Source organism: Macaca mulatta, chromosome 7 (assembly GCF_049350105.2).
Source record: "Macaca mulatta isolate MMU2019108-1 chromosome 7, T2T-MMU8v2.0, whole genome shotgun sequence".
Classification (NCBI taxonomy): domain Eukaryota; kingdom Metazoa; phylum Chordata; class Mammalia; order Primates; family Cercopithecidae; genus Macaca; species Macaca mulatta.
Window position 1 is genome coordinate 41,550,288 of NC_133412.1, and position 12,742 is coordinate 41,563,029.

Sequence of the window (12,742 nt, forward strand, 5' to 3'; positions counted from 1 at the left end):
CCAGCACTTTAGGAGGCCGAGGCGGGCGGATCACGAGGTCAGGAGATCGAGACACTACTGGCTAATACGGTGAAACCCCGTCTCTACTAAAAATACAAAAGATTAGCCGGGCATGGTGGCAGGTGCCTGTAATCCCAGCTACTCGGGAGACTGAGGCTGGAGAATGCTGAGGAGGCTGAGCTTGCAGTGAGCCGAGATTGAGCCACTGCACTCCAGCCTGGGAGACAGCCAGACTCCATCTTAAAAAAAAAAAAAAAAAAAGATATTCTAGGATGGGCGCGGTGGCTCATGCCTGTAATCCCAGCATTTTCGGAGGCCGAGGCGGGCGGATTACCTGAGCTCTGGAGTTCGTGACCAGCCTGGGCAACATCATGAAACCCCATCTCTACTAAAATACAAAACATTAGCCGGGTGTGGTGGCATGGGCTTATAGTCCCAGCTACTCGGGAGGCTGAGGTGGAAGAATTGCTTGAACCTGGGAGGTGGAGGTTACAGTGAGCCAAGATCGCGCCACTGCATGCCACTCTGGGCGACAGAGCAAGACTCCATCTCAAAATAAATAAATAAATAAATAAAAATTTTTAAAAGATTTTATCACATTCTGAGAGAATAGAGGTGAAAAAGAATTTTAAAAAATAAAAAATATTCTAAAAAATAGGCACAAGGGGCCGGGCATGGTGGTTCATGCTTGTAATCGCAACACTTTGTGAGGCTGAGGCAGGTGGATCATCTGAGGACAGGAGTTCCAGACTAGCCTGGCCAACATGGTGAAACGCCATCTCCACTAAAAATACAAAAATTAGCCAGGTGTGATGGCGAGCACCTGTAATCCCAGCTACTCAGGAAGCTGGAGCAGAAGAATCACTTGAACTCAGGAGGTGGAGGTTGCAGTGAGCCAAGATCATACTCCAGCCTAGGTGATAAGAGTGAAACTGTCTCAAAAAAAAAAAAAAAAAAAAGACACAAGGATATATGTTGACTGTGATATTACACTACTTATCTATTTTTTCTTTACATACATTTTCTACTTAAATGCAATTTTTTTTTTTTAAGATGGAGTTTCTCTCTTGTTGCCCAGGCTGGAGTGCAACGGTGCCCAGGCTAGAGTGTAATGGCACCATCTCAGCTCACTGCAACCTCCGCCTCCCAGTAGCTGGGATTTGAGGCATGTGCCACCACGCCCAGCTAATTTTTATATTTTTAGTAGAGACCGGGTTTCACCATGTTGGCCAGGCTGGTCTCGAACTCCTGACCTCAGGTGATCCACCTGCTTCGGCCTCCCAAAGTGCTGGGATTACAGGCGTGAGCCACTGCGCCTGGCCGCATTTTTCATTATAGAGTAATAAAACTTCATTTAAAATATTTTAGAATATATTACTACACTTCCAACACTATTTCTGTTAATAATTTTGATCTCCTCCCATTGATCCTGCTTATTTCCCCACCCCTCCAGCTCACTGTATACTATAACCCAGTTCATTCAATAAAGGATGTGAAGTAGATTTATAACCACGCCTTTATAAGTGGATAGGCAGATCATTTCTGTATCTTTGCTACCAATGACAATGCAACAGTTTTATGCACATAACCTATACTTTGGGTTGTTTTACTGATTGATTTCAAGAAGGTATTTCATCAGAGAAGAAAATAACTTGATCAAATTGCTTTCTAGCCAGGTGAAGTGGCTCACACCTGTAATCCCAGTACTTTGGGAGGCCGAGGCAGGTGGATCACCTGAAGTCAGGAGTTCGAGACCAGCCTGGCCAACATGGCGAAACACCATCTCTAATAAAAATACAAAAATTAGCCTGGTATGGTGGTATGTGCCTGTAATCCCAGCTACTCAGGAGGCTGAGGCAGGAGAATCACTTGAATCTGGGAAACAGAGGTGGAAGTGAGCTGAGATCGCACCACTGCACTCCAGCCTGGGTGACAGAGTAAGACGCTGTCTCAAAAAAAAAAAAAAAAAAGAAGAAGAAGAAGAAAGAAGTAAAAATAAAAAGAAAAAAAGAAGAAATTGCTTTCTAGAGAATTTGTATCAATTTGTAAAATCAACAGCAATATGTCAGTTTAACTGTGCCCTCACCCACACTAGCTATTAGCTTTTAAAAAGGGAGGGATGGGAGAGAACTGCAGAAGTCAACATTGTCTTTTGTTGTCAAACCAGAAGTCAGTCAAATTATAAGTCTTAAACAACAACTTTAATTAAAGGATGTGACTATGGACCCAATTAGTGCCCAGAGTTTGCTAAATCTTTTCTTTTTTGCCTACCTATCTATCTTCTCCTTTATATTTACTCTCTAGTACACGGCTTTCCTTCTTTCACATACTTTTTTCTTACCCACCAAACCACACATTTTGCCAAGAGTATATACTTACTGGTGAGAAAATATATTTGTGGGTGTACTCCACTGGACATGTGTGTGTGCGTGTTTGTATATACTATTCTTAACATATATATACTTGCATATGTGCATCTATGAAACAAATGTTTTTGTATTTTCTCGTAAAAATGTTGTTAATACAAAAAAGTGAGGTCATAAGGAGAGGAAATAAGCTAATTTGATGTGTGATAATTATTTTAAAAATACATAATCTGTTTATTATGCTTTGCTTATTTACCTACTGTGGTCTCTGTTTTTCTCTTAGCAATATATTTAATATAAAGATAAAATCCTATGTCATATTTACTTCCCAAATACATAAGCCCTTTTTTAAAATGTTAAATTTGTTGATTTTTTGGTGTGTTTGCCTCATCTGTCTTTAGGCTGAGAGATGTCCCTCATTTAGACCACTAGTTTTCCAAACAATGAACACTGAAGGACAGATGATATGACCTAATCTGAATCTTCACTGCAGGTCCATTTTAAATCTTGACCAGCTCTATAATTTTCCCGGGTAGAAGAACAAGGGGTGGTGTGGAGGTTCCATTTCATGCCCAAGTCAGTTGGAAGTCCAAATTACCTACCACTCTTTTTTTTTTTTTTTTTTTTTTTTTTGAGACAGTCTCACTCTGTTGCCCAGGCTGGAGTGCAGTGGCGCGATCTCGGCTCACTGCAAGCTCCGCCTCCTGGGTTCATACCATTCTCCTGCCTCAGCTTCCTGAATAGCTGGGACTACAGGTTCTCCTGCCTCAGCCTCCCGAGTAGCTGGGACTACAGGCGGCCACCACCACGCCCAGATAATTTTTTTTTGTATTTTTTAGTAGAGACGGGGTTTCACCGTGTTACGCAAGATGGTCTCGATCTCCTGACTTTGTGATCCGCCTGCCTTGGCCTCCCAAAGTGCTGGGATTACAGGCGTGAGCCACCGCACCAGGCCTTATCTACCTCTCTTAATCAGCAAGGAAAAACCAGAACTGGCAAGAGCTCTAGACTAGACTACAGATGAGACCGAAAGTGGGCTACCTGGTACATCTTGTCTGTCCAACAGGTCTTTTTTTTTTTTTTTAAACTGTTCCTTGGTGAGCAGGGCTACTCCACAGGCACTGTGTGCCCAGAGTAGCCTCCAACAGGTCTTTTGGTCCTATGGTAGATGCCTCAGATCCTAACATATAGCTAGTTCCCCCTATAGCCAACAGACTCTGACAGGCCAACACTCTTTTTTTTTTCTGAGACAGGGTCCACCCAGGCTGGAATGCAAAGGCGCAAGCAATCTTGGTTCACTGCTGCCTCGACTTCCCGGGCTCAGGTGATTCTTCCACCTCAGCCTCCAAAGTAGCTGGGACTATAGGCATGTGCCACCATGCCCAACTAATTTTTTGTATTTTATGTAGAGACAGGGTTTTGCCATGTTGCCCAGGCTGGTCTTGAACTCCCGGCTCAAGTGATCTACCTGCCTTGGCCTCTCAAAGTGCTGGGATTACAGGCATGAGCCACCGCACTTGGCCAGGCCTACTCTTTAGACTGGATACTTCATATAAGGCACCTGGCCACATTTCAGTGCAACTATACATGCTCTGAGGGTTGCTTGAGAGTTATACCACACCTGTAAGAAACGGTAAGCATTTGATCTTTATTTTCAGTATATACACTAAAGCAGAGAAGCTGAAGAATTTGGGTTTTAATATTCGCCATGAAGAAGTGGAGTGTCTGAAATAATGAAGGATTAACACATACCTGATTTCGAAGAGGCTGCTGTTGTGATGGCCGATCCCTGTGTGTGTGGCTTTCTCGAGTTATTGCAGATGCACCAGAATCTACGTGAACTGACCCTACTGGAGTAGGCTGGAAAAATGAAACAAAAAGTCAAATGGGGGAAAGAGGTCCAACTTGATGCATATGCAAACGACAGAATAATTCTAATTCTAATAGAGTAGTAGTAATTATTTTCAGCTACCAAGAGCACTTTCAAGTTGTCTTGTCTTCTCAGTTTGCTCATCTGCAAAAGGGAGGCAGCCTGGTCCTCAATAGTTCATTGGAGAGTAGCTTACCTTCGAAAATAAAAAACCAGGGTTGGGTGCGGTGGCTCATGCCTGTAATCCCAGCACTTTGGGAGGCCAAGGTGAGTGAATCACCTGAGAGGTCAGAAGTTCGAGACCAGCCTGACCAACGTGGAGACACCCCATCTCTACTAAAAATACAAAATTAGTCAGGTGTGGCAGCACACGCCTGTAATCCCAGCTACTCGGGACGCTGAGGCAGGAGAATCACTTGAACCCGGGAGGCGGAGGTTGTGGTGAGCCGAGTTCACGCCATTGCACTCCAGCTTGGGCAACAAGAGTGAAACTCCGGGAAAAAAAAAAAAAAAATCCTCCAGTGGTATCTGTTTGGCCCTGTGAACCCCTGACCAGAACAACAAATTCAAAAGCTTCCTATGGTGCTGGGTTCCACTCCTACAAAGGTCAAGTACATTAACAGCGTATGTGGCATCAACTTCTGAATCATGGCGTCGGGCATGGTGGCTCATGCCTGTAATCCCAGCACTTCTGGAGGCCGAGGCGGGCAGATCACCTCAGGTCAGGAGTTTGAGATCAGCCTGGCCAACATGGCAAAACCCCGTCTCTGCTAAAAATATAAAAATTACCCAGGTGTGGTGGTACATGCCTACAATCCCAGCTACTTGAGAGGCTGAGGCAGGAGAATCTCTTGAACCCAGGAGGCAGAGGTTGCACTGAGCCAAGATTGGCACCATTGCACTCCAGCCTGGGCGACAGAGAGACTCTCTGAAAAACAAAACAAAACAAAACAAAACAAAACCAAAACAATGTCTGAATCATTCAAATGAAATTTCTCCTAAAAACCGGGCTTAAATTCTGTTATCTTAGGACATGCAAGTTATTATCTTCCTATATCACTAGGAAAAAATACATAACTCCTTCCTACTTCTGAACTAGTAAGAGCAACCTATGGCAACACCCAGACAAGGCTGGTAAATATACAGTCTACGATCAAAGGAATATTTTTACTAAAGATTCAAGCAGGAAGACTGACAAGTAAAGGCATGAGGCAGTGCTGGTTGGAGAAAGGAGGTAATGAGGTAAAAAAAAAAAAAAAAGATACTTACAATAGGTCTCCCAACCCAATCATAGGCATAGTCAAAGGTGTAGCCTTTCTTTTCAAAGAGGTCTGTGAAGAGGGTCCGTAAATACTCATAATCAGGTTTTTCAAAGAAGTCCAATCGTCTGACATATCGAAGGTAGGTTGCCATCTCCTCTGTCAGGAAAGAGATGAAAGGCCCTGCTCATTAGCTGAATGCTTTCCATAGTGGTTGTGGGGAAGCACTGGGCCACAAAGGGGTTATTTATACAGACAATTTAACACTGATGTTTTCTTTACAGACAAAATAAAAGCGATAAAACCTACTTTGGTCTGTATCACAAAAGGAAATGTTAATTACCTAAACAGCACCCTTATCTAGAGATACCCAGTCATGGACTCTACCTATTTCAAAGCTCAGTCACACTGACTGGAATGTCTTTTTAGCATCCCACCTGGAAAGTTTTCACAGAGAGCTTCAATGGGAGTATTCCTTTTGGTGTCACCAATTTTTTGATATCTCTCTTTTAACGTGTCAGCCTGTAGAGAGTAAAGAGAAAGTTATTTGAAAAGATGTCCTAAGCATGGGAGATTCAATATGTTTTTGGACACAATGGTTGTTTCACTCAAATTCACAGTATTTGTTGGTCTTGATTTTTTTTCTAACACAAATAAGAAATGTAGTAGAAATTATATATTTAGATATACACAAACATCTGCTGTGTTCTGGAAAATTTTACTTGCGAAAATATTTAGTTGTCTCAGATAAACACCATCAGATACAATGGATGAGTGGCTAGGATAAGAAAATAACAATATTATGTGGCAATATTTTCAAAATTGCAGAAGCTTAGTAATCTCCCATGGCTACCATAATTCAATGTGATTCAGCATTCTCTCTTAGATCAGCTCTAAAAGTATTGCTAATCCAGGTGGGGGAAACAGATAAGTAATTCTACTACATATATCTAGAGACTTTGAACAGAAAAAAAAAAAAATAAATAACTGAAAAATGTATTTCAACAACGTGCTTCCAGAGGGAAAAAAGTTGTCTATGGTACAGCCATGGCTAACAGAGTTGGTGTATGTCAGTATCTCAAAAGCAGCCCAAGTCTGGCATGGTCAGAGCTATAGCCAGAGGGCTTTTGAATCCTGGACCAACAGTGAGTGGGCTCCTAGGGAATTGTTGTCAGGCTTTACCTAGCTTGCTGCACTCAGACTTAAGCAATAGCGTTCTGAAGTGAGTAGGAGAAATTTTAGGTCTACAACTATCACTAAAATGATTTATGGACGAGAGAGTTTCAAGCAATTAATAATACACTAACGCATTGTTTGGCTGTATGATGACCAAGTTTGACATGAAACTATATTTGAAAGCTATAAACATCAATGAGAAGATGTATATAACAGGAGAGGAATTTAAGAGTGAAGAAATAACATCTAAAAGGCAATGGGTAGAAGTCTTACGTTTTAGGACAGTATTCTAGAAAGCCTACAGCAAAATGAACCATCCTGCCTTTCTGGAAGACGGGATGTAGGAGTACCCCAAACTACTGATTAAGTTTCTTTCCATGTTAGTATGTTGAAATAAATTACAACCAAAAAATATGTCTTGGGCCAGGCGCGATGGCTCACGCCTGTAATCCTAGCACTTTGAGAGGCTGAGATGGGCGGATCACTTGAGGTCAGGAGCTTGAGACCAGCCTGACCAACATGGTGAAACCCCGTCTCTACTAAAAATACAAAAAATTGGCTGGGTGCAGTGGCTCATGCCTGTAATCCCAGCACTTTGGGAGGCCGAGGCAGGCGGATCACGAGGTCAGGAGCTTGAGACCAACCTGGCCAATATGGTGAAATCCTGTCTCTAATAAAAATATAAAAATTAGCCAGGCGTGGTGGCATGTGCCTGTAGTCCCAGGTACTCAGGAGGCTGAGGCAGGAGAATTGCTTGAACCCAGGAGGCGGAGGTTGCAGTGAGCTGAGATCACACCACTGCACTCCAGCCTGGGCAACAAAGCCAGAGTCCGTCTCAAAAAAACCCCAAAAAATTAGCTGGGCATGGTGGCGTGCACCTGTAATCCCAATTACTCAGGAGGCTAAGGTGGGAGAACTGCTGGAACTTGGGAGGCGGAGGTTGCAGTGAGCCAAGATTGCACCACTGCACTCCAGCCTGGGAAACAGAGCAAAACTCTGTCTCAAAAAAAAAAAAGTCTCACAAAATACTAATGGGACTTACAAGGGGTTAGAAGCTTACCATTTCCTAGTCAAACAGCCAAATGCACAGAGTAATGATAATGCTCATAATCATCATAGTAAACTGACATGTAACCACCGTACTGACACCTACCTAAGGAAGGCTATTTAAACTTTACACATTTTACAGTGAATAGCTATTGTCTGAATAGGCATTTATTCAATAATATACTTGAACAGCAATGTTAAACCTGGATTTTCATTTTAGTTCAGGTGAGTTCTTAGCCTACATATTTTCTAAGTTTTCCTGAGGAGCACACCCTGCTGGCCTTTCTGGTAAAATGTGTAGCAGCTGTTGTCAACAATTTGTTCCAGAAATTCCCTTACATACTGGGAACACTCCTCCTGCTACATAATGGTAGTGGAGGAGGAATACCAACACAGAGAGAAAAGCAGCACTGTCAAGGCTGGGAGGAAATGAGAGAGAAGATCATGGAAAATCCAAAAACAAGGAAAAATTAAGAAAGGGAAGACAAACAGTGAACAAAACAGTTTCCAAAGCCCAGGAGAGCATTTATAGTGTAGACTAATGTAACTAGTCCTTGTTTCTTATCTCTATAATCAATAATCCTTTTTGTGTTGTTTTAAAAAATATTTATTTATCTTTAAATAGAGATGGCGTCTCACTATGTTGCTGATCTCAAACTCCTGGACTCAAGCAATCCTCCCACCCCAGCCTCTCAAAGTGCTGGGATTACAGGCATCAGCCACCACATCTGGCCAGCCCTCTACACATTTCTTAAAAACATGAAGCCAGAGGCCTCTTCATTAACAACTGAGCATAGCAACAAAGCCCTCCACTGAACACTTTCAAGGATACCTTGAGTCCTTGCCAGGGAAGGCTGCCTCGAAGGAAATACATGAACATATGGCCTAGGGCTTCCAAATCATCTCTCCGGCTTTGCTCTAAAAGGGAAGACAGATCACACATTATGTTTGCAGTTATTACAGCAGAAAAAGGTTCAAAACCAAGTAATCCCTTCAGAAACCCTTCAGCTCTGGAAAGGCTCTGCTTACTCATTACTTGTATATTTAAACCAAGGATAGTATTTTAGATCAAAACCTCAAACCAATGTGTACTTCCTTTGTCTAGATCTGTTGATAGTAAGTAAATATCAAGAGAAAAGAGCAAATCCTGAATTAAAACCAAGCCCAAATCACTAAACAGTGAATTACCACCCCTCACTCAATGCTGTCACCTTCCTGACAGTGATAAAATTTTAATGAAATGTTATTTCCAGTATATAGGCTACAGTTACCCTTTAGTTACCACCACGGAGTGAGTAGCAGATTAAGCAACCCAAACTGTTAAAACAGTCCATTCTGGCTAGGCCTGCAAAGATACAAGCTGCAAAATGCCTAGCAAACATGCCAAGTGCTTTTAATTCATCATAAAAATTAACACTTAAAATTCAGTTTCATATCAATGAACATCAGTACATACTCTCTTGGCTCCCATTCAATTTGTACCATGTCCTATAACCTCAAAAACATTTTAAAATTTATTACTAAGGTCCCCTCAAAATTAGATGGGTAAGGCTGCACACATCTGTAGTCCCAGCTACTTAAGAGGCTCAAGTGAGAGGATCGCTACGGCCCAGGAGTTCAAGATAAGCCTGGGCAACATAGTAAGACCTCATCCCAAAACAAAATAGAACAAAAAATCAAAGTCCCTGCATTCTGGAAGCGTATCTAAAACAAGTTGCTGGGTTTTTCTCTCCTTTTAATTGGGAAGGTGAAGATGACAAAGAACTGCAAAATAGTTAACACAAAACTGCAGCTTCATCTCAGAAAACATCCTACACATTCTTTGTTGGACAGAATCTAAGTAGTACACATCTTCGTTTCTTTTTTCTTCTTTCTTAAAGACAGAATCCTTGCTCTGTTGCCTAGGCTGGAGTGCAGTGTTGTGATCATGGCTCACTGCAGCCTCAAATTCCTGAGCACAAGGGACCCTTCTGCCTCAGCTGAGTAGCTAGGAATCTAAGTGTGTGGAATGACACTCGGCTAATTTATTTATTTTTATTTTTTGTGAAGATGGGGTCTTGTTATGGCTGGTCTCAAACTACTGGCCTCAAGCAAACCTAATATATCAGCCTCCCACACTGTGGGATTACTCATGTCAACCACTGTACCCAGCCCATGCATTCATTTTGAATTTGCCAATTATGATTTAGTCTCAGACTTTTTTTTTTTTTTTTTTGAGACAAGGTCTCACTCTGTTGCCTAGGCTAGAGTGCAGTAGCATGATCTTGGACACTGCAGCCTCGCCCTCCTGGGCTCAAGTGATCCTCCCACCTCAGCTTCCTGACTAGCTGGGACTACAGGCATGTACCACCACTACTATCACCCCGGCTACTTTTTGTATTTTTTATAGAGACTGGGTTTTGCCATGTTGCCCAGGCTGGTCTGGAACTCCTGGGCCAATCAAGCAATCAACCAGCCTTGGCCTCCCAAAGTGCTGCGACTACAGTGTGAGCCACCACACTTGGCCCATCTCAGACATTTTATGTGTTTATTTTTCAGAATCAAGTTTAGGGCTTTATCAGAATAAACGACAGAAGCAAGACTAAGAGGCTACCTTCAACTTGATTGTGCTTTCTTTGTATAGAAAGTAAAACCCAAGAGAGCCAGAGAAAGCCACTCAGCTAACTCAAAATACAGAAGTACAATATGTTTAACTACTGCCTTAAATTATAGGAAATTTGCATGAAAAAGAATAGTAGTCTACAGGGTAGATGAAGAAAGAAAAGGCAACTTTTAAAATAGCGATTTGATGGAGGTTGTAAAAAGATGGTTACTAATGGAAAGGAGGGGTACCCTGACAGAGATAAATAACATAAAACCGAGTTGGTATACATCAATTGAAACAATCTTAAAAAGAATGAAATAAAACAGCACAACCATCAGAATCCTTTGTCTACATGACTTGTCTGGTTTGTAATAAAATATTCACAATTGAAAACAAAAAAGTAGTTATACAAAAACAGTGTGTTGACAGAATCTAAAGATGCACAAATGAAAAAGAGAAAAGAACAAGGAGAGTGAGTGGAGGCCTCCCACAAAGCAGGGCAGATAGAAAAACGACTCTGCAGTTTCTCATACTGTATCACACCCACTCATCGCCTCTCCATTTTTATATCCACTCCCTGTAACAAGAGGCCCCTTGGTTATTAAAAATTCACTGGACAAATGTTTGAATTTTAGATAGTTGAGCACTAGAGGGCAAAACACTCCATATTTTCAATATTGATCAGGCCTACAGAAAAAAGATTTCACAGCAAAATAAATTATGAGATTAAAAAATTGTTTAGGCCGGGCGCGGTGGCTCACGCCTGTAATCCCAGCACTTTGGGAGGCTGAGACGGGCGGATCACGAGGTCAGGAGATCGAGACCATCCTGGCTAACACGGTGAAACCCCGTCTCTACTAAAAAATACAAAAAACTAGCCGGGCGAGGTGGCGGGCGCCTATAGTCCCAGCTACTCGGGAGGCTGAGGCAGGAGAATGGCGTGAACCCGGGAGGCGGAGCTTGCAGTGAGCTGAGATACGGCCACTGCACTCCAGCCTGGGTGACAGAGCGAGACTCCGTCTTAAAAAAAAAAAAAAAAAATTGTTTAAACTCACTGGAATAAGTAATAAAGTAACTTTTCAAATCCTGAGAACTATGAAAAAGAACTGTAGAATATGGGACAATGGGAAAAAGAAGGGTTCCTAAATCAGGAAGGGTACTTAAGTAAGGGTATCTAAATAAGGTACCTAAAATAAGGGTACCTAAATCACCAGCCATGCTTTATTTTCATACGACTTTGAACACTCCACACTTGTCCAATTCATTATTTCTACATGCCCTCATTTCTTCATGCAGAATATTTTCATTTTCAAAGAAGAAAGGTTTCCAATACCAGTGAGACCAGCAGGACACAAAATTCTTCAGTTCTTCTGACTGGTTGAACGGTGTGCTTTCATCCAATCAGAAAGATGTGCTTGGTTTACATGCATAACATCCCTGATTTTAGGTTAAATATATTTGTTGAAGGCAGGGGGCAAGGCAACCCAGTGTTCTCACCCTAATTTCAACCATTAAATAATATAAATTGGGCTGTCTCAGTCACAGCTTAATCAGTGGAAAGGTGGCTACTATGGTAATAGATTTCTGTCTTCCCCCGGATCCCCCAACACACAAACCTCACATTGAAATTTGATCCCAATATTCAAAGTTGGGCCAAATGGAATGTGTCTGGGTCATGGGGGTAGATCCCTCATTAATTGATTAATGACCTCCCTTAGGGATGAGTTCCCAAGAAAGCAGGTTGGTGAGAAGAGCCTAGCACCCCCTTCCCCATGTGATCTGCACATGCTGGCTGCTCCCCTTCCCCTTATACCATGAGTGGAAGCAGCATGAGGCCCCTGAGGCCCTCACCAGATGCAGATGCCAGTGCCATGCTTCTTGTACAGCCTGCAGAACTCTAAGTCAAATTTAAATGTCTTTTCTTTATAAAATGACCCAGCCTGAGGTATTCCTTTATAACAACACAAAATGGACTAAGTGTGGCTACTCTGATGTGGCAACTAATATAAGGTTTAGGAGGATTCTTCTCTTGTTCTCCTCCTCCATAAAACTAAGAAGTGATTTTCCCAAAGCCATTTGAAAACACATATCCCAGTCCCTTCTTCATTGCAACACAAAAAATGCAACACATTTAAAAACCAACAGCATTAGAGTTCCTACAAAGACCTCTATCGTTTGAGGCATGGGAAAGGGTTTAAAAAGCAGTGACAACTTTCTGTATGTATTCTCTGTAATGTGGAGAATACAAAATATGATGACAGGTTATATTTGACCTGGAAAACTCTGGTACTCAGTAAGCCAAGTCTGGGGGTAAACTCAAAAGTTCCGGCAGGAATGGCAGTACACCAAGAGACGTAACAGTCTGATGCACAGTAGATGCTTAAAACAGATTTTGTTGAATAAATAACAATCAGGATAATTACAATATGGACTGATCTTA

At 42.0% G+C, this 12,742-nt stretch overlaps 1 protein-coding gene across 11 annotated transcripts in view; it reads right to left on the reverse strand.

The window, feature by feature from the left end:
* Window positions 1-12,742, reverse strand: part of CSNK1G1 (casein kinase 1 gamma 1) — a 224,109-nt gene that overhangs the window by 31,629 nt on the left and 179,738 nt on the right. For all 11 annotated transcript variants that reach the window (XM_077939568.1, XM_077939566.1, XM_077939567.1 and 8 more), the window contains 4 exons: window positions 8,551-8,636; window positions 5,933-6,017; window positions 5,506-5,654; window positions 4,119-4,226 (listed from right to left, as the gene is read on the reverse strand). In XM_077939568.1, the coding sequence (XP_077795694.1) occupies window positions 4,119-4,226; window positions 5,506-5,654; window positions 5,933-6,017; window positions 8,551-8,636 (428 nt within the window). The remainder of the gene's footprint in view (window positions 1-4,118; window positions 4,227-5,505; window positions 5,655-5,932; window positions 6,018-8,550; window positions 8,637-12,742) is intronic.